The sequence below is a fragment of the Lactuca saligna genome, chromosome 6 (assembly GCF_052625555.1).
Source record: "Lactuca saligna cultivar CGN05327 chromosome 6, ASM5262555v1, whole genome shotgun sequence".
In the NCBI taxonomy this organism is placed as follows: Eukaryota; Viridiplantae; Streptophyta; class Magnoliopsida; order Asterales; family Asteraceae; genus Lactuca; species Lactuca saligna.
This window is the reverse complement of record NC_136422.1, coordinates 50669145-50692692: the sequence shown is the minus strand read 5'-3', so window position 1 is coordinate 50692692 and position 23548 is coordinate 50669145. Positions and strand designations below refer to the sequence as shown.

The 23548-nt window shown below is 31.3% G+C and overlaps 1 protein-coding gene and 1 non-coding gene across 2 annotated transcripts; both read left to right on the top strand.

Moving 5' to 3' along the window:
• Window positions 1-8238: 8238 nt before the first annotated feature.
• Window positions 8239-14220, top strand: LOC145003356 (homeobox-leucine zipper protein REVOLUTA-like). The gene is made up of 17 exons (XM_078962481.1): window positions 8239-9276; window positions 9564-9723; window positions 9808-9881; window positions 9992-10082; window positions 10181-10276; window positions 10373-10486; window positions 10577-10660; window positions 10770-10925; window positions 11016-11090; window positions 11191-11297; window positions 11363-11546; window positions 11657-11845; window positions 11972-12052; window positions 12172-12647; window positions 13427-13532; window positions 13616-13765; window positions 13886-14220. The coding sequence occupies exons 1-17, from the start codon at window positions 9035-9037 to the stop codon at window positions 14033-14035; spliced, it is 2535 nt and encodes an 844-aa protein (XP_078818607.1). The 5' UTR covers window positions 8239-9034; the 3' UTR covers window positions 14036-14220.
• A 9110-nt stretch (window positions 14221-23330) lies between these two features.
• TRNAN-GUU (transfer RNA asparagine (anticodon GUU)) lies at window positions 23331-23404 on the top strand. The gene has a single exon. It is a non-coding gene; the product is annotated as a tRNA-Asn (tRNA).
• Window positions 23405-23548: the final 144 nt, after the last annotated feature.

Here is a 23548-nt window from a genome sequence, read left to right as displayed (position 1 = left end):
CGATAATAAGCATCGCATTCTTCTTTAACACATGAGGCCAGAGGTTTTACAATCATGGATATCCTTCACATGATCTTCATATGTTACTTGTGTCTAATTAAGGTTGGTCAATTTCCAACATCCACACTTCCAATTAGGTTACACACAACGTGTTTGATGTTTTGCTTAAATGGGTTTTTAGAATTTTATTCTTTTTTCCTGACTCATAGCCATAAACCACCAACTCAAACTTTAGCATTAAATTTATTTGATGCTCCGTTTTATACAACTTTCATGACGAGTAATGATGAAATTTGGTATAACTGCAACCATGAAGCAGTATAATGGAAGTCAGACTCAGAGCAATCCTCTCTTATTATCAAATATTATGGTACTTTTGTGATATAAAGTTGTTCATCAAAAAATACATATATGTTTTTATCATAATTATTTTCAACTATTTCCATCATCTTATAATTTTCTTAAGTGTAACCGATTATACATTCCCTAACTGATGGTGTCATATTAGTGATAATAGATGAAGGCTCAACTTGTTATTTGAATGGGAAGCCATGAGTTGCATTACTGAAACATATAAATAAGGGTCGAGAAAGTGACATCAAGAAAGGTTTTTTTGTATATACATCGTTTTTTTTATTATCTTACTTTTTTATTATTTCTCGATAATGATTATTGTTTTTATTTGTAGAATTTAATGTCATCTTCCGAATGTGAAAAGGATTCGTAGAGAAAGAGGAATCAAATGATACTTAAGTTCCAAATATATAATTTATTTTGACGTGACAATAATAGAATCCAGACAACAAAATTTGGGATTCATATGCATATAGAAGCATTTTAATTGCATTTTTCTCTATTAAAATATTCTCATTTCGATTTCTTATTCTGTTAGGGTAGTGTGATTTGAAAAGTGATTATGCATTTGATTGTGTGATATGTGTGTGTCATGTGTGATGTGTGTGAGTGTGTATAGATTGTGGTTGGTTAAAAAAGTTATGATTCCATTGAATGTGAAAATTACATTAGTTTGCAAATTGAGAGAGTGAGTGTTTCCTAAAAGGGCTTAGGGAATATGTGGCTGTTGTGTACCTAATATTAGGTATAGAACCACCAATAACTACATAGTTTTAATAAAATATAATAAAATCTCTCTACCATCTTTCTTATATTCACTATTAGAGTAGATGATAGGATTTGTACATATTTTTATGGAGTTTTAAATATTTTATTTTGGACCACAACCCATGTATAAAAATACACTATCAACTACCTATAATTAAATCTTCATATTCAAATTTAATTTAGAAAATTATAGTGAAAGATTAAAATTGTTCACTAAAATCTCAATAAACTTCTTCCCATAACACATCAAAAAGAACCATGCAAGTATACATATGGTAGGTGTCAAAGAAAATTATAAAGCCTACTAGAAGTCTAATAAAAACAACACATTCGAAATACATAGATGTTGGAGATAAATTATGAAATTAGGAATAATATAAGCTCAAAAGCAATAGAAAATAGCTAACAAAGAAAGAAAATTATGTTTTTTTTATTTAAAATGAAGTTAATTTTGATGGTTCTATACCTAATATTCCGTATATGACAACCACATATTCACTTTTTCCTTCCTAAAAAGTTAAAGATGTTATTTTTTGTGATGCCAACGGAAATATCCAAATCATCCGATAGATGCACCCACGACATTTGTGAAAGAAATATGAAATTACCTTTGGGGTCATGATTATCGCGACCCTTAAAATGTACCATATATATATATATATATATATATATATATATATATATATATATATATATATATATATATATATAACCCTTTGTAGAAATCAAGGAAAGGGGTGAGTGGGTTTGTTATAAATTAACAAGGATTTTTAAAGGATTTTTTTTGGAATTGTAAAAGAGTTTGAAATTAAAATTCAATGAGTTTGTTTTTCATAAAGGTAATAGACAAATAAGCGTGTATGACAAAAGTAACGGTTATCTGCAAACTAGTAGCGAGTAGCTAGAAGCGGACAACCGGTAACAGATAATTGTTAGTTGGAAGTTGTAGCTTTTATTTTTTTATACGAGTGTTTTAAAAAATATAGTAAAACGTTTTTGAAATATGCAAAATTACATAAAGGAGAATTATTATATATATATATATATATATATATATATATATATATATATATATATATATATATATATATATATTTATTAAGGTTAATTTTGTAATTTGATTTCAAAAGCTCAGTGGCGTTTTGTAAACACTACATGAAGTGACTTTTAGATTTCTATCGTTTTGTTTAAACTAAAAGCTAAACACATGTTAGTCAAACGAAACCTTTTGTTTAAATTGAAACATTTTGTCAAAAGTGAAAAACTAGAAGCTTTCAAACACTCTCAAATGACATGTGCTAAACACACCCAATGCATGAGACTTTTTTCAAGATGGATATAAGATTGGAAGGAGTGGGAGGGATGATTCTCTCACTTTTGGTGGACCATACCATTCTTTCCCTCACCTAAAAGCCAAGGAGTGCATGGGAACCCCTTCCCTCACTTTTTTTTTTTTAATAAATAAAATTAACTTTTTTTGTTATGAATTATAATTTTTAAATTAATATTAAACATAAAACTTAATTAAAAATCAAAAGCATTTCATTAATTAAAATAAAACTTACATTAAACCTAAAATATAAAAAGTAGACAATTAAAAAAAAACACACAGAAACTAAAAATCAAACAAACCACCAACGACCTACGGAATATATTTTTTCAGAATTTTTTCCCTCTTCTTTATTACGAGCTCGAGAGCCGGTCCCGAGAGATGATCGACGTTTTCCATAAAAAACTTCATGTCTTCCATTTCTTGTCTCTCCGCCCGCTCCTTTTTCCTTGTTTCTTCTTTTTCTTTGTCAAAAGCTAAACGTTCGGAGAAATTAAGATTATATCGATCAAACGACGATGTTATCTTCCGCATTTCCTCAATGTCCATGCTGAAATCAGATGCACTCAAAGAAGTCCCTTTTCCCTTTATCTTCGCTTTGTCCCTACCAATTGGGCGGACAATTTCTTCTAGCTCGAGTTCGTTGTCCTGATTTAAATCTACACCGACCCGAGCATCGGAGGAGGTTGTGTAACCACTAGAGCCCGTTTTCGTTCGCTTTGATTGTTGGACTCCAAAAATAAAATCCCGCTCGTATGTTATCCACCTAGGACTTCGGACCAATAATTTCCAACAATCGTGCCACTTGAATGGTTTTCCGACTTCCTCAAGGTAAAACTGCAACACTTCTTGAAGTATTTCTTCGTCGCCTTGGACGCTTTTTCGTTGGGTTTTTAGGTTGTTGTACAACCCGTTAATTTTTGAAACCCCCCTTGCTATTTCTCGAAACTTTAAGTTAAGTTGATGTTTAGTACGGTAGTCGTCACATTTTCCTAGCTCCTCTCGAAATCGTTCTAAAATTCGAAACCAAAAATGTTCTCCCGGTTGTGCGTTTCCCTGAATTGAATCTTCAGAAATATCAACCCAAGCTTTGACCAAAACTAGCTTTTCATGTAGAACCCATAGTGTCGGCTTTTGTCTTCCCGGTTATGTAACACCCTCACGCACTTGTTTTTTCCTTTTACGTCTTTGTGGTGGTGGTGTTGGTTGAGTTTCGGGAACCATGTCTTCTTCTTCCGCGTCATCCAATTCATCGACAAGTTGGTGGTGGTGTTGGGTTTGAGTTTGAGTTTCAGTTTGAGTTTGGGGTTGATGTTGATTTTGGCGATTGTTGATCTGGAAACACAACAAAGTTTGAAAACATTTGCGACGGAACATTTGGAACTTGCATCGGGTAATATTAGCCAACATTTTGGTATTGGAATTGTAGTGGCGATTGAATGGGAGAATCGAGTTGGGGGCGGTAAACTCCTTGCTGGGATGAATCGATAGCAAAAATGTTGCGAGGAAGGATGTTTATACTCGAACCATGACTTTTTTCCCATCGATCGGAACTTGGGGTTTGTTTGTCGGGATTCATTTTTTTTTTTTGGTTGATTTGAAGTAGAGAGTATAGAGAATATTTGATATGTTTAAAAGTTATGTATATGTATTTATAGTAGTTGTAAAAGGATAAAAAAAAAATTAAACAAAAAGTAGCCGTTAACAGCCACATAAAAAATAAAAAAAAAACTTTTCTACAGTTACACAACGGTATTTTTTCAAAAAAAAAAGTAAATGACCAATCACAGCAGGAGAGGCTCCCCTCTCCGTTTCCCGCACCCACCTTACCCTCGCCGACGGTGCGGTGTTCCGCCGGGCGGGAAGGTTCCCGTGGCCTTTCCCCGCATCCGCTCCGTCCGGCCTAAGGGCTACAAATGGTCACTTGTGATGTACCTCCTTTCTTTAGACTTATACCTTATGTGTACTATGTTCTAACCAACCATAATCTTTTTGTTCAAAATTTTAATGAACAAGTATTTTACTATGATATGTTAGTTTTATAAATCCCGAACGGAAGGGAGATCGTGAGCTAGTTTGTTATCCTCATGTTTCATCCCAAACATCATTTTTTTACAATAGTCAATATAAGGTGACTACTAGTTTTTTTTTTTTTTTTAATAGAATTTTGACATTCAAAATTCAAGTGAAAACTATTCACATTTTTTTCAGTGCAAAAAATCTATTACGTAATTGTAATTCCTTTTACAATTTATTGGATATTTATATATAATTAAGAGCGATTCTGGAAACACATATTTCATGTGCATTGTAATCATATTCATATTATTATATAGGCAAAACTTTACAAATGGTTTGTGTATTTTTCAGAAATTTGAGATGTAATACGTAAGTTTAAAAAACCTATTAGATACTTCTTGTGATTTCAAAACTTTTAGCAAATAGTCATTTTTGCTTACTCCGTCTGCTTTGGATCGTTAACTGTCATTTGATTAAAATAATAAGAGAGCATTTATATCATTTCACTACCACATTGACCATTTATAAGGTTTTGTCTCACTTAATAAAAAATAAAAAATAAAATATATTATTTAATATACAAAGGACCCCCCACCTCACACACATACACACTCTCTCTTTCTCTCTCATCTTCCATCTGATGTTAATCTACAATGTAAGAATACTATGCCCCCTCCCCCCCTTTATCTATCTATCTATCTCATATTCCATCTGAAGTCAATCTACTATGCTTGAAATGGTAACCTTACATGTTTATTTCTCATATATTTTAGAGCTCTTAACAACTACCATCATACTCATTCATCAGCTGCTACCGACGACCATATCATTTGTTAGCTTGCACCATGACACCACCACCACCATTCTTCCAACTTTTCACCAATTGATGAAGGTGACTAGAATGAAGAGAAAGCATCACCATCTCCATAATTGTTCTTATCGATGTTTTTGGGTTTGATTTAGGTTCGGGTTAAATCATCTGTATCTTTAGAGATTTTTTAGGCATTAAAGCAAGGCATATATATATATATATATATATATATATATATATATATATATATATATATATATATATATATATATATATATATATGCACATGTTAAATTGAAGGCGACTGGATCAGTTAAAATTCATCAGATTTTAGTTTTTGATTAAATCATGAAGGTTATCAGAGTTTATTCTTTCTGTCATCGCCATTAATTTGGAGATTTTAAGGCATGCTTCTAGTTCGATTTCAGCAAAATGATTGACCACCATCCCGGGGAGAGATAATGGTGCTTGGATCTAAACGACATGTTTTATCGTAATTCCTTATCCTTTTTTCTCTACTTCAATAAAACTTTGAGGCTGATTTCATCTTTTTCCGAGTCTACGCTTCCTGTAATCTTAACACTGTTAATGGCTTCCTGTCATCGACCACACAAGGAACAAGTGCTTATCTATTTTGTTGTAAGCTTTTAAGTCGATAAATAGCCCAAAGGAACTCCTCAAATTCTTGATTAACGATTGACTTCTTCTTCTTCTTTACGTTTTTTCTGAGACTTGAAGGAGATTTGGTACCAGACTAAAAGAATCCATTTAAATTCCTACTAATATTATACCAAATCCCCAAATAAAAAATCCTACAAAACTCAGTAAGAACATAAAGAAAGAATCTTTGGCGATGGATGAGTAACAAAATGTTGCTTGAAAACTATGAATTACAAGGGTATGTTGATTGTTAGCTTTGTTCTTGAGCTAACAATGGGATCAAATTAATCATGTAGTGTAGTGTGATGATGTAAAACACAAGTGGGGAGTGAATGAGGTATGACAGGACTAATAGATGATGTTGAGAGAGAGAGAGAGAGTGTGTGTGTGTGTGTGTGTGTGAGAGAGAGAGAGAGACAGAGAGAGACCCTTTATATATTAAACATGTAACTTACCAAATTCAGAGTAAAATTTTCATTTTTCAAAAACAACCCAATGACCATAACTATCTACTCCTCAAATGATGTCCTTAACCATAAAGTTTCTAACTTTATGGCTTTGCATGGCTATTAAGTGCTCAATACCAAAAGCCCTAACTTCTTAACTCATTAAGACATCCTAGTTCATGCATGTAAGGAAACTAATGCCCAAGATTACATTTTTATGCTTCTAAACACTAAACACGTCTGAAAGGACAACTTATATGAATTAGAGTAACCCATGCTCATAATACCAAGCTTATGGGACCAAAAAGAACACAAATCCATGGCTAAACAATATTTAAATGAACTTCATAAAGATCAAAACATTTTACCTCCAAATAGTGTCAAATGATGATATGATTATGGATCCAAAGTGCTCCACTTTTCTAAGATGATTTCCTCTTCCTTCAAGAATACCAAAACGCACTCATGGTCAAGATTGTTTCGCTCTAGAGATTAGGGTTAGCTAGGGTACAAAATGGGCTTGAAGGCTAATGAAAGAAAGGTTAACGAGGGCTATAAAAATGTTTAAATAGTGCACAAACCCTAAATATTAGGGTTTTAGGTCCAAACCACGCACATCCAGTGTACGCAAGAAATCTCCAAAATTATAAAAATGCCATTAAGGACCAATTTGCAAACAATTCTTAGACAAAGAGCATAATGGAATACCTGGAAATCAAGATGTTACAAAATAATATATTTTATTTTTTAAAAAATGAAATAAAACATCATAAATGTTCCTTGTGGTAGTGAAATGATGTAAATACCCTTATATTATCTTAACAAAAATGACATTTAATAACAAAAAACTGATAGAGAGCAAAAATGACCGCTTATTAAAAATTTTAAAATAACAAGAACCATTTAGGAGACTTTTTTAACTTAAAGACTATATCTAAAAACACAAAAACCATTTATGAAATTTGTTTATTATCTATATAAACACTAAGAGCATCCCCATCAGTGCAAGGAGTATGATCTTGCAAATGAATGCCAACTCATAATCTTTCGGAAAAAGAAATTAATTGAAAAGAAAAATCAAATTTTGGAAAGCGAAATTAATGGAAAATAAAGTTTTTTTATAAAATATTAATACAATTAATATTTACAAGTCTTGCAAACTGTAAAAAAAACAAAATACACATGACAAAAGCTTTTTGTGATGGAACATCGCAAATTAGTTTTGCAATAAACGCAACGGATGGTCTAATGATTATTATACATAGTGTTAATGACATAAACTATAAAAATTTATTAACATTTTTAAGAAAATGCTTTTGATCTAGAAATATCATATAAAAGGATTATTGAACTATTTATTTTATTTATAAAATACCCCAAAAGTTATTAAACCATATTATTTAATTAATAATATTTTATAGTGAAGATCCATAGATAATTACAGTTTTTGATAATATTTTAAAAAAATCATTAGTATGTTCATAAAACACATATAAATATACAAAATTATATATATGGTATCTAACATGATATATTTTCATGATTCCAACTCAATTAATCATTTGATAATCTCTCTTTATTACTTTGAGTCACGTTTTACTAAATTTTCATACCAAACCTTTTATAATACAATATATATCTTTGAAACAAGAACGAGATATATGCTTGAAAGAGAACAATTAATTATTTTCTATATTTAATCCCACATAGTATTTAACAATATATCAACAGCTATTAATTTTTAATAGTAGTATATAAATTAATGAATATAATATATTTTTATATTTTTATATTTATATTGCACAAACAAAGGCTGGCTCGAGGCTGCGCGCACCAGCAGCATATAACACTGTCATTTTTCGATTTCCGAGACGACTCCCTCTCTCTCTCTCTCTCTCTCTCTTCATCTTTCTCTCTCTTCTTTTTAGCTCTCAGACAGGAGCTGTGTGCTTCTGTAAACTCTAGTGTGTGTAGTTCTTCTCTCCATTTCCCTTTGATTTTTTCTCTCTCTGCATTTGTTGTGTTGCTGATTTCTTCTGTAACAAACATGTCTAGGGTTTCTTCTTCCTCTGCTTCTTCTTCTCTCTTCTTCATTCGCCCATCCCTCTAATCCTGCAACTGTTGCCTCCTCTTCTTCTACGCGTCAAGAAGATAGGGGGAGCTTCAAACACCCCTTTCTTCTTCTTCTTCTTCTTTCTGTTTCTGTTTCTGTTTTTTTGTTTGTGAAGTTCGAAATCGATAGGGTTTTTGTGTTTTGGAGATTTTGAAGGGGAGTTGAAATGTTGAATTAGTGAAACGTTTGAAGATTTTCGTGGTAGATTAAAAGTGTGTACACAGAGTTCGATCGAACTGGTTAAAAAGAGACGGAAAAGAAACAGGACTGTTTTTGTCTTTATATTAGTTGTAAGTTACAACTTTCCCTTCTGTGAATTTTGGGTGTGTGAACTTAAAACAAAAGCGAAGAGCACTCTCTCTTTCTCTCTCTGTATTTCTGTGGGAATCTTCTGGGAAGAATCGGAGTTGTTTTCGTCTCTTCAAATCACTTCTCTTCGTTTCTCATTTCGCAAACGAACAAACACTTGTTCATACCTCAAAACCTGAAAGAATTTGAGGAATTAAACAAACGAGATTTAGCGATTTCTGAAAATGGCGATGGTAGTTCAGCATCAACAGCATAAGGAGATCAGCAACAATACAAGCATCACCAAACACCAGTTGGATAACGGGAAGTATGTCCGGTATACGACGGAGCAAGTTGAAGCTTTAGAGAGAGTCTATGCAGAATGCCCAAAACCCAGTTCTTTGAGAAGACAACAATTAATCCGAGAATGCCCTATTTTGTCCAACATAGAACCTAAACAAATCAAAGTCTGGTTTCAAAATCGCAGGTATAAACATTGATTTCTTTCTTTCCTGATATTTCTGAAATTGGGTATCCTTCGTTTTCTCTTAAATACGATCTTACATGATTTCATCTCCACTTTAAGCTTCTTCATTTATTTGATCTATTTACATGCATTACGAGTAAATCTAGAACTTTCTGCCATTGCCATTTCCGAATTCACCACTTAAAACAAGCGATTTTACATTTCCGAGTGGGAAATAATAAAATGTAGATAAAATCGATTGTGTAGCGAATCTTATTTCCCCCCTTTGAATTTCGATCCTATTTTAGATGTCGAGAGAAGCAACGAAAAGAATCATCTCGTCTTCAAACTGTGAACAAGAAACTATCCGCCATGAACAAGTTATTAATGGAGGAAAACGATCGCCTGCAAAAACAAGTGTCTCAACTTGTAAACGAGAATGGATATATGCGCCAACAATTACACACTGTATATTCTTAAATTCCCCAAATCTTTAATCATTAATCAAAATCAAGATCCGATTTTTATAAAATAAATCGTCATTCTTTACAGTCAACTGATGTAAGCTGTGAATCTGTCGTCACCACTCCCCAGCATTCTCTAAGAGACGCCAATAACCCAGCTGGGTAATTTCTTAATTTCTTAATTCTATAATTCAATCTTTTTATTAATTACATAAATCTCCATAATTATTTAAACATTCGGATCTAATTATTGTTATTTATATCTCTTGTAGACTCCTCTCCATTGCAGAGGAAACTTTGACGGAGTTCCTTTCAAAGGCTACAGGAACTGCTGTCGATTGGGTCCAGATGCCTGGGATGAAGGTTTTTATTAACTATTTATATAATTAATTCACATAAATCTTGATTAAAATTGTTTAACTTTTTTATAAAAATTTAATCTTTTTTAATTTTTATTACAGCCTGGTCCGGATTCGGTTGGGATCTTTGCCATTTCACAGAGTTGCAGTGGAGTGGCAGCTAGAGCCTGCGGTCTTGTAAGTTTAGAGCCTACAAAGGTAAAAAAAAAAAAAAAAAAAAAAAACTCCCTAATTTTTATTATTCAAATTTATATTGATCATTTTCAAGATTTAATTTCTTTTAAAAATTCTCAGATTGTAGAAATCCTTAAAGATCGCCCTTCTTGGTTTCGTGAATGTCGGAATCTTGAAGTTTTCACAATGTTTCCTGCTGGAAATGGAGGCACAATTGAACTTGTATATACACAGGTAAAATATAAACATAAATATAAATATAATTACAAATCGATTTGTATTTTTTTTTTTTTTTTATAAATTTAATGTATAAATTTTGTTTAGATCTTTGCTCCAACCACATTGGCTCCTGCTCGCGATTTCTGGACGTTAAGATACACAACGACTTTAGAAAACGGAAGTCTCGTGGTAATTTTTTTTTTTTTTTTATAAAACTTGTTATAAAATTTAACGTTTTTGGTTTAATTTCTCAAAAGGGTGTTATATAAATTTGTGATGTTTTTTGGTATTTTATAAGGTGTGTGAAAGATCCCTTTCGGGTTCTGGAGCTGGCCCGAATCCAGCTTCTGCTACACAATTTGTAAGAGGAGAAATTTTACCAAGTGGATACCTAATTCGCCCTTGTGAAGGTGGTGGATCCATTATTCACATAGTTGATCATCTAAATCTCGAGGTAATTCACCAAAAAAAAACTTTAGTTTTATAATTTTGATTGATTTTTCAGAACTTGGTTGCTATAACTGAAACCTTTATCGTGTTTTAGGCATGGAGTGTGCCTGAAGTTCTTCGTCCTCTTTATGAATCTTCCAAAATTGTTGCTCAAAAGATGACAATTGCAGTGAGTATAACTTTAAAATTGGAATTAATTATATACGCTTACTGATTTTGATCATAAATTGTTTATTTTTTGGTTAATTTGATTTCAATTTTGGATTTAGGCTTTGCGATATGTTAGACAAATAGCACAGGAGTCTAGTGGAGAAATAGTTTATGGATTGGGAAGACAACCCGCGGTCTTGAGGACTTTAAGTCAAAGATTAAGCAGGTAGGATTCAAAAGTTTCTTCAATTTTCGTGATATGAAATTTACAATTCCAGTTTCCAATTACAGAGGATTCAACGATGCCATCAATGGATTCAGCGACGATGGATGGTCGTTAATGAACTGTGATGGCGTTGAAGATGTAATCATCGCAGTGAATTCATCCAAAAATCTAAACAACTCCATGAATCCCTCCAATTCCCTTTCGTTTCTTGGTGGAATTCTTTGCGCAAAAGCCTCAATGTTATTCCAAGTAAGTCCCAACTCCTAATATCCAAACTATCCATCTTTAAGGACCAAAATTGCAAAATTTAGATACATAAAGTGCTATTTTGGTAATTTAATTGATTATTTTTTTCCCAGAATGTCCCTCCAGCAGTTCTTGTTCGATTTTTAAGGGAACATCGATCAGAATGGGCCGATTTCAACGTCGACGCTTATTCTGCTGCTTCGGTTAAACCAAACCCGTATTCATACCCGGGAATGCGACCCACAAGATTCACGGGTAGCCAAATCATCATGCCCCTTGGTCACACAATCGAACACGAAGAGGTATTTATATTTTCACTCGTAGAAATCAAACCCTAGAAGCTTATTAGGTTGCGTTTACTTCATTCCAATCCAAATGAATCGTAATTGTTTGGTTAATGAGGGGTATTTTGGTCTTTATCCAAACAGATGCTTGAAGTAGTAAGACTCGAAGGACACGCGCTAGGACAAGAAGATTCCTTCATGTCACGTGACATTCATCTCTTACAGGTTCTTTACTTTTCAACAAATTTCAATAAAAACATTTTATAAAAAAAAACGGAATTTAAAAAAAGATTTTGATTATATATATAGATATATATATATGTTTTTGAATGTTTTGAATATAGCTATGTAGTGGGATCGATGAAAATGCAGTGGGAGCATGTTCAGAGTTGATATTTGCTCCGATTGATGAAATGTTTCCTGATGATGCGCCTCTTGTTCCTTCTGGGTTTAGAATAATTCCATTGGATCCAAAATCAAATGATGTGAAGAACAACACAATGGTGAATGCACATAGAACATTGGATTTGACTTCGAGTCTTGATGCAAGTAATAACCATGGTTCGGGTGGTGATGTGTTGATGACATGTCAGAACATGAGATCCGTGTTGACTATTGCGTTTCAATTTCCTTTTGAGAATAATTTAGCAGAAAGTGTCGCGACGATGGCGCGACAGTATGTTAGGAGTGTCATTAATTCGGTTCAGAGAGTGGCTATGGCGATTTCTCCTGCTGGGTTGAGTCCTTGTGTGGGACCCAAATCGTCTCCTGGTTCTCCTGAAGCACTCACTTTAGCTCAGTGGATCTGCCATAGCTACACGTAAGCTTTTTTTTTTTTTTTGGCTTTATAACAAATTCTTTATTCTTGGTGTTATTGATTCTTGAATCTTTTGGTTGTTTTGATTCTTGAATCTTGGTTTCTTGGTTTTTTGATGCTTGAGATTCTTTTTGGTTTTTTGATTCTTTATTGTTGAATCTTGTTTCTTTTTTGATTCTTGAGTTTTGTTTTTTTGGTTGTTTTGATTCTTGATTCTTGAATCTTGGTTTCTTGGGTTTTTGATGCTTTATTGTTGAATCTTGTTTTTTTTTTTACTCTTGACTTGTTTGTTTTTTGATTCTTGAATCTTGTTTTTTTATGCCTAGATCTTTGTTTTTGATTCTTTATTCCTGATTCCTTGTTTTTTGATTCTTGCTTGTTGAATCTTGGTTTCTTGATTCTTATTCTTGTTTTTTTTTATTTTTTTATTTTTTATTTTTTATTTTTTATTTTTTATTCTTGATTGTTAGAATCTTGGTATCTTGATATTATTATTTCTTGTTTTTTTCTTATTCTTGAATCTTGGTTTTTTTTTTTTTAAGAATATTGGTTTTCTTGATTGGTTTTTTTGATTTTTTTTTTAATTCTTTGATTGTTGAATCTTGGTTTCTTGATTCTTATTTCTTGGTTTTTTTGATTCTTGATTTTTGAATCTTTGTTTTATTCTTGATTTTAGAATCTTGTTTTTTTTTGGATTCTTGATTTTTTTTTCGATACTTGATTTTTAATTTTTTTTTTTTTTTTAAAATCTTGTATTTTGATGTGGGTTTATATACATCCAGGTACCATTTAGGAGCGGATTTACTAAGTTGTGGTTCCGTCGTTGGGGAATCACTACTAAAAGATCTATGGCAACATCAAGATGCCATTTTATGCTGTTCTTTAAAGGTACAAACAAAACATCATCTTTCTCAATATCTTTTTTAAACCAATCATTTCTCACCCATTTCATTTTTCTTTTTTCTTTCCAGTCGATGCCAGTTTTCGTATTCGCCAATCAAGCAGGACTCGACATGTTAGAAACAACTCTCGTAGCCTTACAAGACATCACATTAGACAAAATGTTCGATGATTCCGGAAGAAAATCTCTCGTCCCTGAATTCGCCAAAATCATGCAACAAGTACATATAACATAACTCCTACTACTTTAATACTTTACACCTTCAATTTTTTTAAAAAAAGATCATGACTTTCTACATTACAACAAAAAACAAATCACGGGTTTTTGTTTTTCTTTAAAGGGTTACGCACATTTACCTGGTGGGATATGTATGTCAACAATGGGGCGACATATTTCATACGAACAAGCTATCGCATGGAAGGTTCTTGCATCCGATGAAACAACTGTTCATTGTCTCGCTTTCTCTTTTGTGAATTGGTCATTCATTTGACAACAAACACACCTTTTAATCTCCCATTTTTTTTTTTGTTTTTGTTGTTGTTGTATTAGAGGTTTGTTTAAAATCTTTTTGTGAAAAAAACATATGTGATGATCATGATGATATGGTAAATGGTCCATGCAATGTTGGGTTTTTGAAGGGGTATTTTTAATGAATGTTAGGTAATGATTCTCTCATGGCATGTGTTGGTTTAAAGTTTTTAACTGTTTATGTGGTCCTTTGATCTGGGTTGACATGCTTTGCTTTTATCTTCTTTATTGACTATTGTTGCTGTCATCACTTTCTTTATAATTCAATCAGGTTAGTGCCCAAAAAGATCACTTTTCTATACTTGTAATGATGGGTTGTTGCAGTGCTTTAATCCATCAATTTGGGTTTTTTTTTATGGAGTGTCATCCTCGAATAGACCCCACACACACAAGAAAAAGAAAATTAAAATATCTTTTTAATTTTTTCTTTGTACGAATTATGTATTTTGTGATCCGTTTGAATAATATTTAATGGGATCGTCGTTTCTTTAAAGAGAGCTTCGTAATGATATATTACACATTCAAATTTTTGTTAATGCGAATGAGATATTGACTTTTAAAATGAGGTGATTACATAAAAAGATTAAATTTGAAAGTAGGAAAATAACTTGTTCTACATTATACGTAGGGAATGATAACATTTATTGGATTTAAAAAGCAAATGATACTTTACTATGTAGTTGAATATTCATATTCTAAGTTGGGTACCACACATGTACATGGTTGTGGTCGCAAGTTGCGAAATTTGACGAGTGGCGTGTGTATGCTTACGTAAGAAAGAGAGCATTAGGAGTATTGGTATGTTTTCATTTGAGTTAATGATGACATATTTTGAAAATTCATATTAATAGTTTTAGGTTGAAAACAACAAACATCATGTTTCTTCTGAGATTACATTCTTATTCCGATAAAATATTTAGACAAGCTTGAATCAAATCCAACAATACAAAGTGATCTATCTAATTTATCTTAAGAAACATATGGAAAGTCAAATTTATTGCAAGGAAATTGTGTCAAACACAACCTCAACCACCTCGAATTTTATTTTCTAGATTTCTACCTTCATGTTTCGACCTTGTTTTTTTGTGTTTTGAATCATTTTATAAGCACTCTAGAAGCGGTGCAAATAATTATTTCCAACAAACTTAAAACAAGCTAGAGATTTAAAATATTTTTTCAAAGGAACATTTAAAATAGAACAACTGTGACATGTTTTATTTAGGCCCGATTTGAAAATACCATTATGGTTTTGATATCACAATGGAAAATCATATAAAAATTAATACATGTTAGAAAAAATTAACAAGGTCGGTGCTCAATAACTGCTACGTGTCCAATAGAACATCAAAACAATAAATAAACATAAATAAGCTATAGTCAAAGGCCAACGACAATAAATATCAAAACTCAACAAATAAACATAAATAAACTATAGTCGACGATAAATATCAAAACTCAACAAATAAACATAAATCAGCTATAGTCAAAAGGCCAACAACAATAAATATCAAAACTACAAAAACCGCCTCTCTACATAAGCTTCTTTCAACATAAATATCTTACAATAATGACTAAGCCATGAGTATACACATCAAATAATAATGGGTTGTGTTATAAGTACATGTCTTTACTCATATACACTGGCACATCACGGGTGCATAAATATTATTACACTCATATATAGAAGGGGTATATAACATTGAAGGGATACATATAGAAATTGCCATAATAACATGTTAAGTTAAAATCCTAGTAATAATGACTACCCAACGATGATCCTAACACAACAAATATGTTTTATATAGTTGTACAGTACAATAATTTAAAATGTAAATTATTATGTATGACTAAAAAATATTATTTACAATAATATATCAAAACAATAACGAACATATATGATAATAACTACGTAAAGGAATCAAGAAACCACACAACAACGACCACATATCTCTATCATAAGTATATATGGGAATAAAATAGTATATCCTGGTCATGAATAATAATATTGCACTAAACATGAATGCACACCTCTCTTCAATCAATAACGGAGTTAGAACAAAACATCACGGGCAAGACACGTAAATTTTCGGGGTAGTACACCGAAAAAGGTGAACTACACAAAAATTCTCAAAAAATTTCAAGTATGCCAGGAAATTTTAGGCGTACCACAGGCTATTCCGAACACCTATATAGATTTGCCACAGCCTCCAATGCAACATCACACTTTTGCTGAGCATTATCCTAAACTATGCTGACACTAGGAAAATAATTGTAATGAGGATATTACGCTATGTATACCGTAATTAATCCTTAAATAATCAATATCAGAAATGCTAGAAATAATGTTTAGAGTCATTAACTATTTTGATAATATTTCTAATAATAGCAATATCTTTTTGAGTTGGTCTCATAACACAACTAATTATAAGAAAATGGAGAAAATATAATTTTAATTTATTGAGCAAATTAATAAACTAATTAGAAATTATTTTGGAATTAATTAAATAGTTTTAATCAATTAAAAGCTTGAATAACAATTAAATTCTAATGGTTAATTGGAATATTACAAAAATCCTAGAGAGCTGCATGGGACGTTTTTGATTGTCCATGGATATGAATGATATAGGTTTTGAATAAGGTAAGGATAAACCTAAGAGTTCAAATCCTTTAACGATTTATCAACTTTATAAAAGACCTTTAACCTATGACCATTAACATTGAACACTTTTCCTGTTTTGTTACTTTTGATCTCGACTACACCATGATAAAATACATTAGTAACAATGAGCGACGTATGATGGCAACAAGTTTACTAGTTTAGCAAAATCACAATCAATTGAAGAAAACTCACCCAAAATCCGAGTGGATAAGAATGAAGAATAGAAATCGGGAATCAACAATCAGGTTGTTTCTCCAGTCACCGGGTTGTGTTTGATTTCATGGGTCCCTTCGTTTGTTCTCGTTGAAAAGGAAATCGATCTTGGCCTTCGAACTCAGTATTTAGAAATCAAAAATCAGAGAATGAGATTTTGAAAAAATCGATTGAATGTATCAGTTTTAGAGAAGATAGAATAAGAAATTGAAAGGAATTAATGAGAATCGGCAAATCAAACCACACAACAAATAGTTTAGTCGATTTGAACGTTTCGTCGACTCCTCAATCTCCCCATTGTCCAATTTTAATTTTTTTTAGCGTTTCTATTTGATGATTGCGTTTTCAACTTGGTGCTCAAAAATTCGGTGATGCCCCAATGCCGATCACTGTTCCTGTTATTCTTGGATTGAAGTAATTGAGTTTAATTTTTGGCCTAAAATTATATATATATATATATATATATATATATATATATATATATATATATATATATATATATATATATATATATATATTACTTGTTGGATAAAATAATGCCCCAATTTTTTTGATACCTTGGCTTAAGCCCAACTTGCCCATGTATTTGGGCCGGGCCTGAGTCTGCAACTCCTACAATAAATCACAATAATTAATTAATCATATTAAAAACAGAGAAACCATGATTGATGGCAACAAGTTTACTAGTTTAGAAAAATCACAATCAATTGAAGAAAACACAACCAAAAATGGAGTGGATGAGAATGAAGAATAGAAATTGGCAATCATTAATTAGGTTGTGTCTCCGGTGTTCGGGTTGTGTTTGATTTATTGGTTCCCTTCGTTTGTTGTCGTTAAAAAGGAAATCGATCTTGGTTTTCGAACTCAGTATATAGAAATAAAAAATCAAAGAATGAGAGGAAGGAATAAGAATCGACAAATTGAACCACACGACAAATAGTTCTTTCAATTTGAACTTTCTGTCGACTACTCGATCTCCCCACTGTCCGATTTTCAAAATTTTTAGCTTTTCCATTTGACGATTGTCGATTGTGTTCTCAACTTGGCGGAGAATTCGGTGATGCCCAAAGGCTGATCCTTGTTCCTGATATTCTTGGATTGAAGTCATTGGGTTTAATTTTTGGGCAATATATATATATATATATATATATATATATATATATATATATATATATATATATATATATATATATATATATATATATATATTATTACTTGTTGGATAAAAAAATATGCCCCTATTGTTTTGATGCCCTGGGCTTATGCCCAACTTGCCAATGTAATTGGGTCGGGCCAGAGTTTGCAACTCGTACAACAATTCACAATAATCAATTAATCATATTAAGAACAAAGAAACGATGTATGATGGCAACAAGTTTACTAGTTTAGCAAAATCACAATCAATTGAAGAAAACTCACCCAAAAATCGAGTGGATGAGAATGAAGAATAGAAATCGGCAATCAGCTATCAGGTTGTCTCCAGTCTCCGGGTTGTGTTTGATTTCTTGGGTCCCTTCGGTTGTTGTCGTTGAAAAGGAAATCGATCTTGGTCTTCGAACTAAGTATTTAGAAATAAAAAAAGTCAGAGAATGAGATGTTGAAAAGATCGCTTGAATGCATCAGTTTTAGAGAAGATAGAATAAGAAATTGAGTGGAATGAATGAGAATCGGCAAATCAAACCACACAACAAATAGTTCATTCAATTTGAACGTTCCGTCGACTCCTCGATGTCCCCACTGTCTAATTTTCAAAAATTTTAGCTTTTCCATTTGACGATTGCGATCTCAACTTGGCGCTCAAGAATTCGGTGATTTCCCAATGCCGATCGATGTTCATGTTATTCTTGGATTGAAGTAAATGAGTTTAATTTTTGGGCCAAAATTATATATACATATATATATATATATATATATATATATATATATATATATATATATATATATATATATATATATATATATATATATATATATATATATATATATAACAGAAAACCATAATTAACCAATGAACCAATGAGCCAATTTTTTTTTCAATTTTTAGAATTTATTTTTTATAAAAAAAACTAAAAATACAAAAATTCATAACTTTTTATCATTTTTCCAATGATATCAAATTCAATAATTTTTCTTTCGTCACATTCACAATGTGCATCTTTGAAAATTCATCTGAATCTAAATTCACACGGTGAATCCGAAAAATATATTTAACGTTCACAATGTTAAGTTATTAATTTAGATATTTTTACTTTTTTTTTTTTTTTATAAAGAATAAGTTCTAGAACTTGAAAAAAAAATTTAATTCTTTGGAGAACCAATAATTATAGTTCTGTATTGAACTTCTCGGTATATATATATATATATATATATATATATATATATATATATATATATATATATATATATATATATATATGTTTGAGATCGGTTAACAACTCATAGTTTCCAGAGAACCCGAGAACTAAAAGTGGAGCGTTAGATCAAAAGTAATTAATTAAGGGCATGATCGTAATCTTATCAATTTCATTTAAATGTTTAATTTTTTGTGTTATTCTACATATGAATAGAAATGTCTAAAAAATTATATAATAAATCAAAATTTTGGATTTTTTTAAAGAAAACATGAATTTTAAAAAAAATAAAATTCTGTTTTTTGCATATATAAAAAAAATAGTATTTTTCAGTTTTTTTTTTAAAATTTTTTTTTTTTAATTTTTTTTTTAATTTTTTTAAAGAGCAGATTTTTTAGTTTTTTTTTTATAGAAAACATGAATTTTTGGAAAAAAAAATTGAATATATATATATATATATATATATATATATATATATATATATATATATATATATATAAAACTCCATTTTTTTTAAAAACATTTAAATATCAATAAAAAAGTGGAATATTTAAAAAATACTATATTTTTTAACAAAAAAAAAAATCAACATTTTTGGTACATTTATGCATATTTTTACAACTGCATATATGCATATTTCCTATACTATAATATTTGTAAGAAAATATAAGAAACTCATTTTATTTACTAATCTCTCACAATACAATAAGTATTTTATTTGATACAATGTAAAATATAAAAAACACAAATATGCTACAAAATTTCAAAGTATTTTCATATCTTCGTGTTAATATTTTCATATTTTCTTCAATTTTTCATTTTCTACCTCTTCAATATTCATCACAAATTCTTATAAATCTACAAGAAAATTAAAAAGAATCTGATTGATGCAAAAACACTTACAAAAATACATATGTGATTTACATGTGAATCACATGTAACTCATATGTGAATTACATGTGAATCACATGTAATTCATATGTGAATAACATGTGAATAAATTTTGATTTACATGTGAATCATATGAAATTCATATGTGAATAACATGTGAATTACATGTAATTCATATGTGAATTACACGCGAATCACATGTAATTCATATATGAATTACATGTGATTTATATGTGAATAACTTGTGATTTACATGTAAATCAGATGTAATTTATATGTGAATTACATGATATTTACATGTGTACCACATGTGATTCATATGTCATTTACATGTGAATCACATGTAATTCATATATGATTTACGTGTGAATCACATGTAATTCATATGTGAATCACAAGAATTCAACGATGAACGATAAACAAGTAAAATAAAGAAAACCCCATGGAATTTGTTCTAGGTTTATAAAAAAACGTAATTACAAGTTTTAGGATTTTTGCAATTGCAACATTAAAGGTATCTATAAATGAATAGATTGGTTACCAGGTATGATGGATCTTGAAATGTCATTGTCATATTTGACCAAAATAAGACATGCCATGAAAATGAAAGTAAAGTATCTGTAAATAATGATATTATCTTTTCTAGTAATGAACTAGTAAAGATGAAAAGAACAAAATATTTAAAAAAAAAAAATAGAAAATACTGAAACCAAGCAGAAACCTGAAGAATAGAAATGTCGGATTTAGCCCCACAGACACTCTTCCTCTATGTGGAGGTTATCATAAAAAGCTGAAGCAATTCAAGCTTTCAGTTCCCAATCATATAAGTATTAACTCCATCATTTGGTGATGTTAATATACTTATCAGATTCAGTTACATGTATGTAACTACATTTTATACATCTCAAGCTCTCAACTGCTTATTTATTTATTTTATTGTTTTATCTCCGTATTTCAGATAATCCTATCTCAAGAAAAACAAATTCAAAAGCTTAAAGCACTGGTACAATCTCTTCAAGAACAGTTGCTAGTATGCAGATGCAAAGATGACATTGTGAATGATACTATAGGATCTTTAACTGAACTACTAAACGAACTAAATCATCACCAAATCATGGAGTAATAATTAACGTATTAACATCACCAAATTTCTTATATTACTTAGCACAATCAATGATGAAAATTTTCATTAAGTGAACACCATGGATGGTTACTTCCACAGAAAAATAGATTTTATACGTGTTAATTGTATAGTGCAGTCGAACAGGGGAAACTAACCCGCCTCTGTCGGCATTGTAAGGTCTAATTCACTACGAGACTATAAATTTTCAAGAAGATAAAATCAATTCAGTACGAGAGAGAGAGAGAGAGACTAACTTGTTCCTCGCACCGTTGTAGGGCTTATGAACACCATCAATAAAGAATAACATAATAGGATACCTCCTAAGGATTTAGATCACTATACCTGATTCGCGATGGACATGGAAGTAGTCGTTGATTGTTTGATCGGAAAATCGTCCGGAAACAGGAAGAATAACTTCATAGTCGACAATTATTGTTTCTGTTGAAGGTAATGACGGATTTTCGAGCATAAATTAGATATGTTAATCCATGGAACGACATCAATTTGTTGATTCATCGATTATCTTCCAATGATTTAGAAATTAGGCATTGTGGATTGTAAGTTAGTGTAAATTAGAACTTGTAAAAATCTTGGTACTCTCGAACAAACTCCACCATCACAGCCATTGGAGTTTCTTTTTCTTCATCTCCTGTTACATGTCTGATCGGAAAATCAAAAAATAATGGTGGTTGACTCGAGACAACAGTGCGAATGCGGAGGCGATTGTAGATAGCCACTTCTACATGATCTATGACGGTGGCTAAGATCCGGCGCTTTAAGGCAAATCAAAATCAACAAAATAACGGTGTCAGTGTGGAGGAGTAGAGACGGAGGCGGTACTCTCCGACGATTGAAGACGAGTGAGAATGTGGCATTGATGAAAGTCGTACGAATTACGGCACGAAACTTCGAGAGTGAAGAATGATGCAACCGTCGCGATGTTAAATCAATCAATCATCGGAGAATCTTCAATGAAGGCGGTGGTTGTTGACAGAGGTAGGGTGGTCTTTAGAGGAAGGAGGGGTCAACGAAGAGGGAGGAGGTCGGGTCATCGGAGAAGGGAACGAGCGATAGAAAGACTAATCATGATTTATTTGGAGAGCTAATTAATTGTTCCCTTAAATGCCCTTATCTTATTTTATTAAGATATCCTTCCTTGATTTTTTTCTATTTATTTACAAAATTGCCATCAAAGATCTTGACCCTTACCTTTTTTAATCTAACGGTCCACTTTAGTTTTTAGGTTCTCGAAAAAATATAAATTCTCAAATGATCATTGCTCTCTCTCTCTCTCTCTCTCTCTATATATATATATATAATATATATATATATATATATATATATATATATATATATATATATTATTACTTGTTGGATAAAAAATATGCCCTTATTTTTTTTTTTGATGCCCTATGTTTAAGCCCAAATTGTCAATGTAGTTGGGCCGGGCTTGCATGTGGTAGTCGTAATGAAAACACTTATTGTGCAAGCAATGGTTACAAAGAAGTACTCAAACCAACTGTCAGAATGTGCATCTCCTTGTCGTGATTCACCTTTCTAAGATTGCGGCCAATACAACAAAAAATTGTAAAATGGTTTTTCTATGGTCCTCTTCAATAGTTTTAGCACATAACACGTCATTTATCATATTGATATCCTCATCCATTATATTACTCACATGTTATTTTTTTTATATATATAAAACACTTCCTTTCTTAAACTTTTTATTCATGGGTTTACCATTTTCTTTGATAATACTCATAATAATGTGTCAAAAGGTACCATATGGAGGCATGAACAATATGGAAGACAGGAAGAGCAACTGGGAAAATCAAAATGGATTTGAGCATTTCCTTGTTAAATAAAGAGGTGTAGGTTTTAATAAAACTGTTCCTTACATAAAATAAAAGGGATTTTTAATTTGTCTCTATTAATAGTAGTAACGGATCACATACGAACTTTCTGAAATATAACTTTTAACGATTTTATGGATTTATGTACATGTTTTCTAACCAAATCGGCTGGAATAGCTCAGTTGGTTAGAGCGTGTGGCTGTTAACCACAAGGTCGGAGGTTCAAGCCCTCCTTCTAGCGATCCTATTGTGTTTGTGTTTGTCTTCTGCATCAAACAAGCTTGAAAGTAAGAAATATCAACTTTAAATTGAGAATTGAAATCTGAAACTATTTCCTTTCTCTTATTCTCATATTCCTATTATTTTACACCATTCAATAAACGAC

What these genes read in the sequence shown, in the direction of transcription:
- LOC145003356 (XM_078962481.1), top strand. Translation starts at nt 9,035, where the DNA reads ATGGCGATGGTAGTTCAGCATCAACAGCATAAGGAGATCAGCAACAAT. An exon ending in GTCTGGTTTCAAAATCGCAG is followed by an intron (nt 9,277 to 9,563) that starts GTATAAACATTG and finishes ATCCTATTTTAG; the next exon opens with ATGTCGAGAGAAGCAACGAA. An exon ending in AAGCCTCAATGTTATTCCAA is followed by an intron (nt 11,547 to 11,656) that starts GTAAGTCCCAAC and finishes TTTTTTTCCCAG; the next exon opens with AATGTCCCTCCAGCAGTTCT.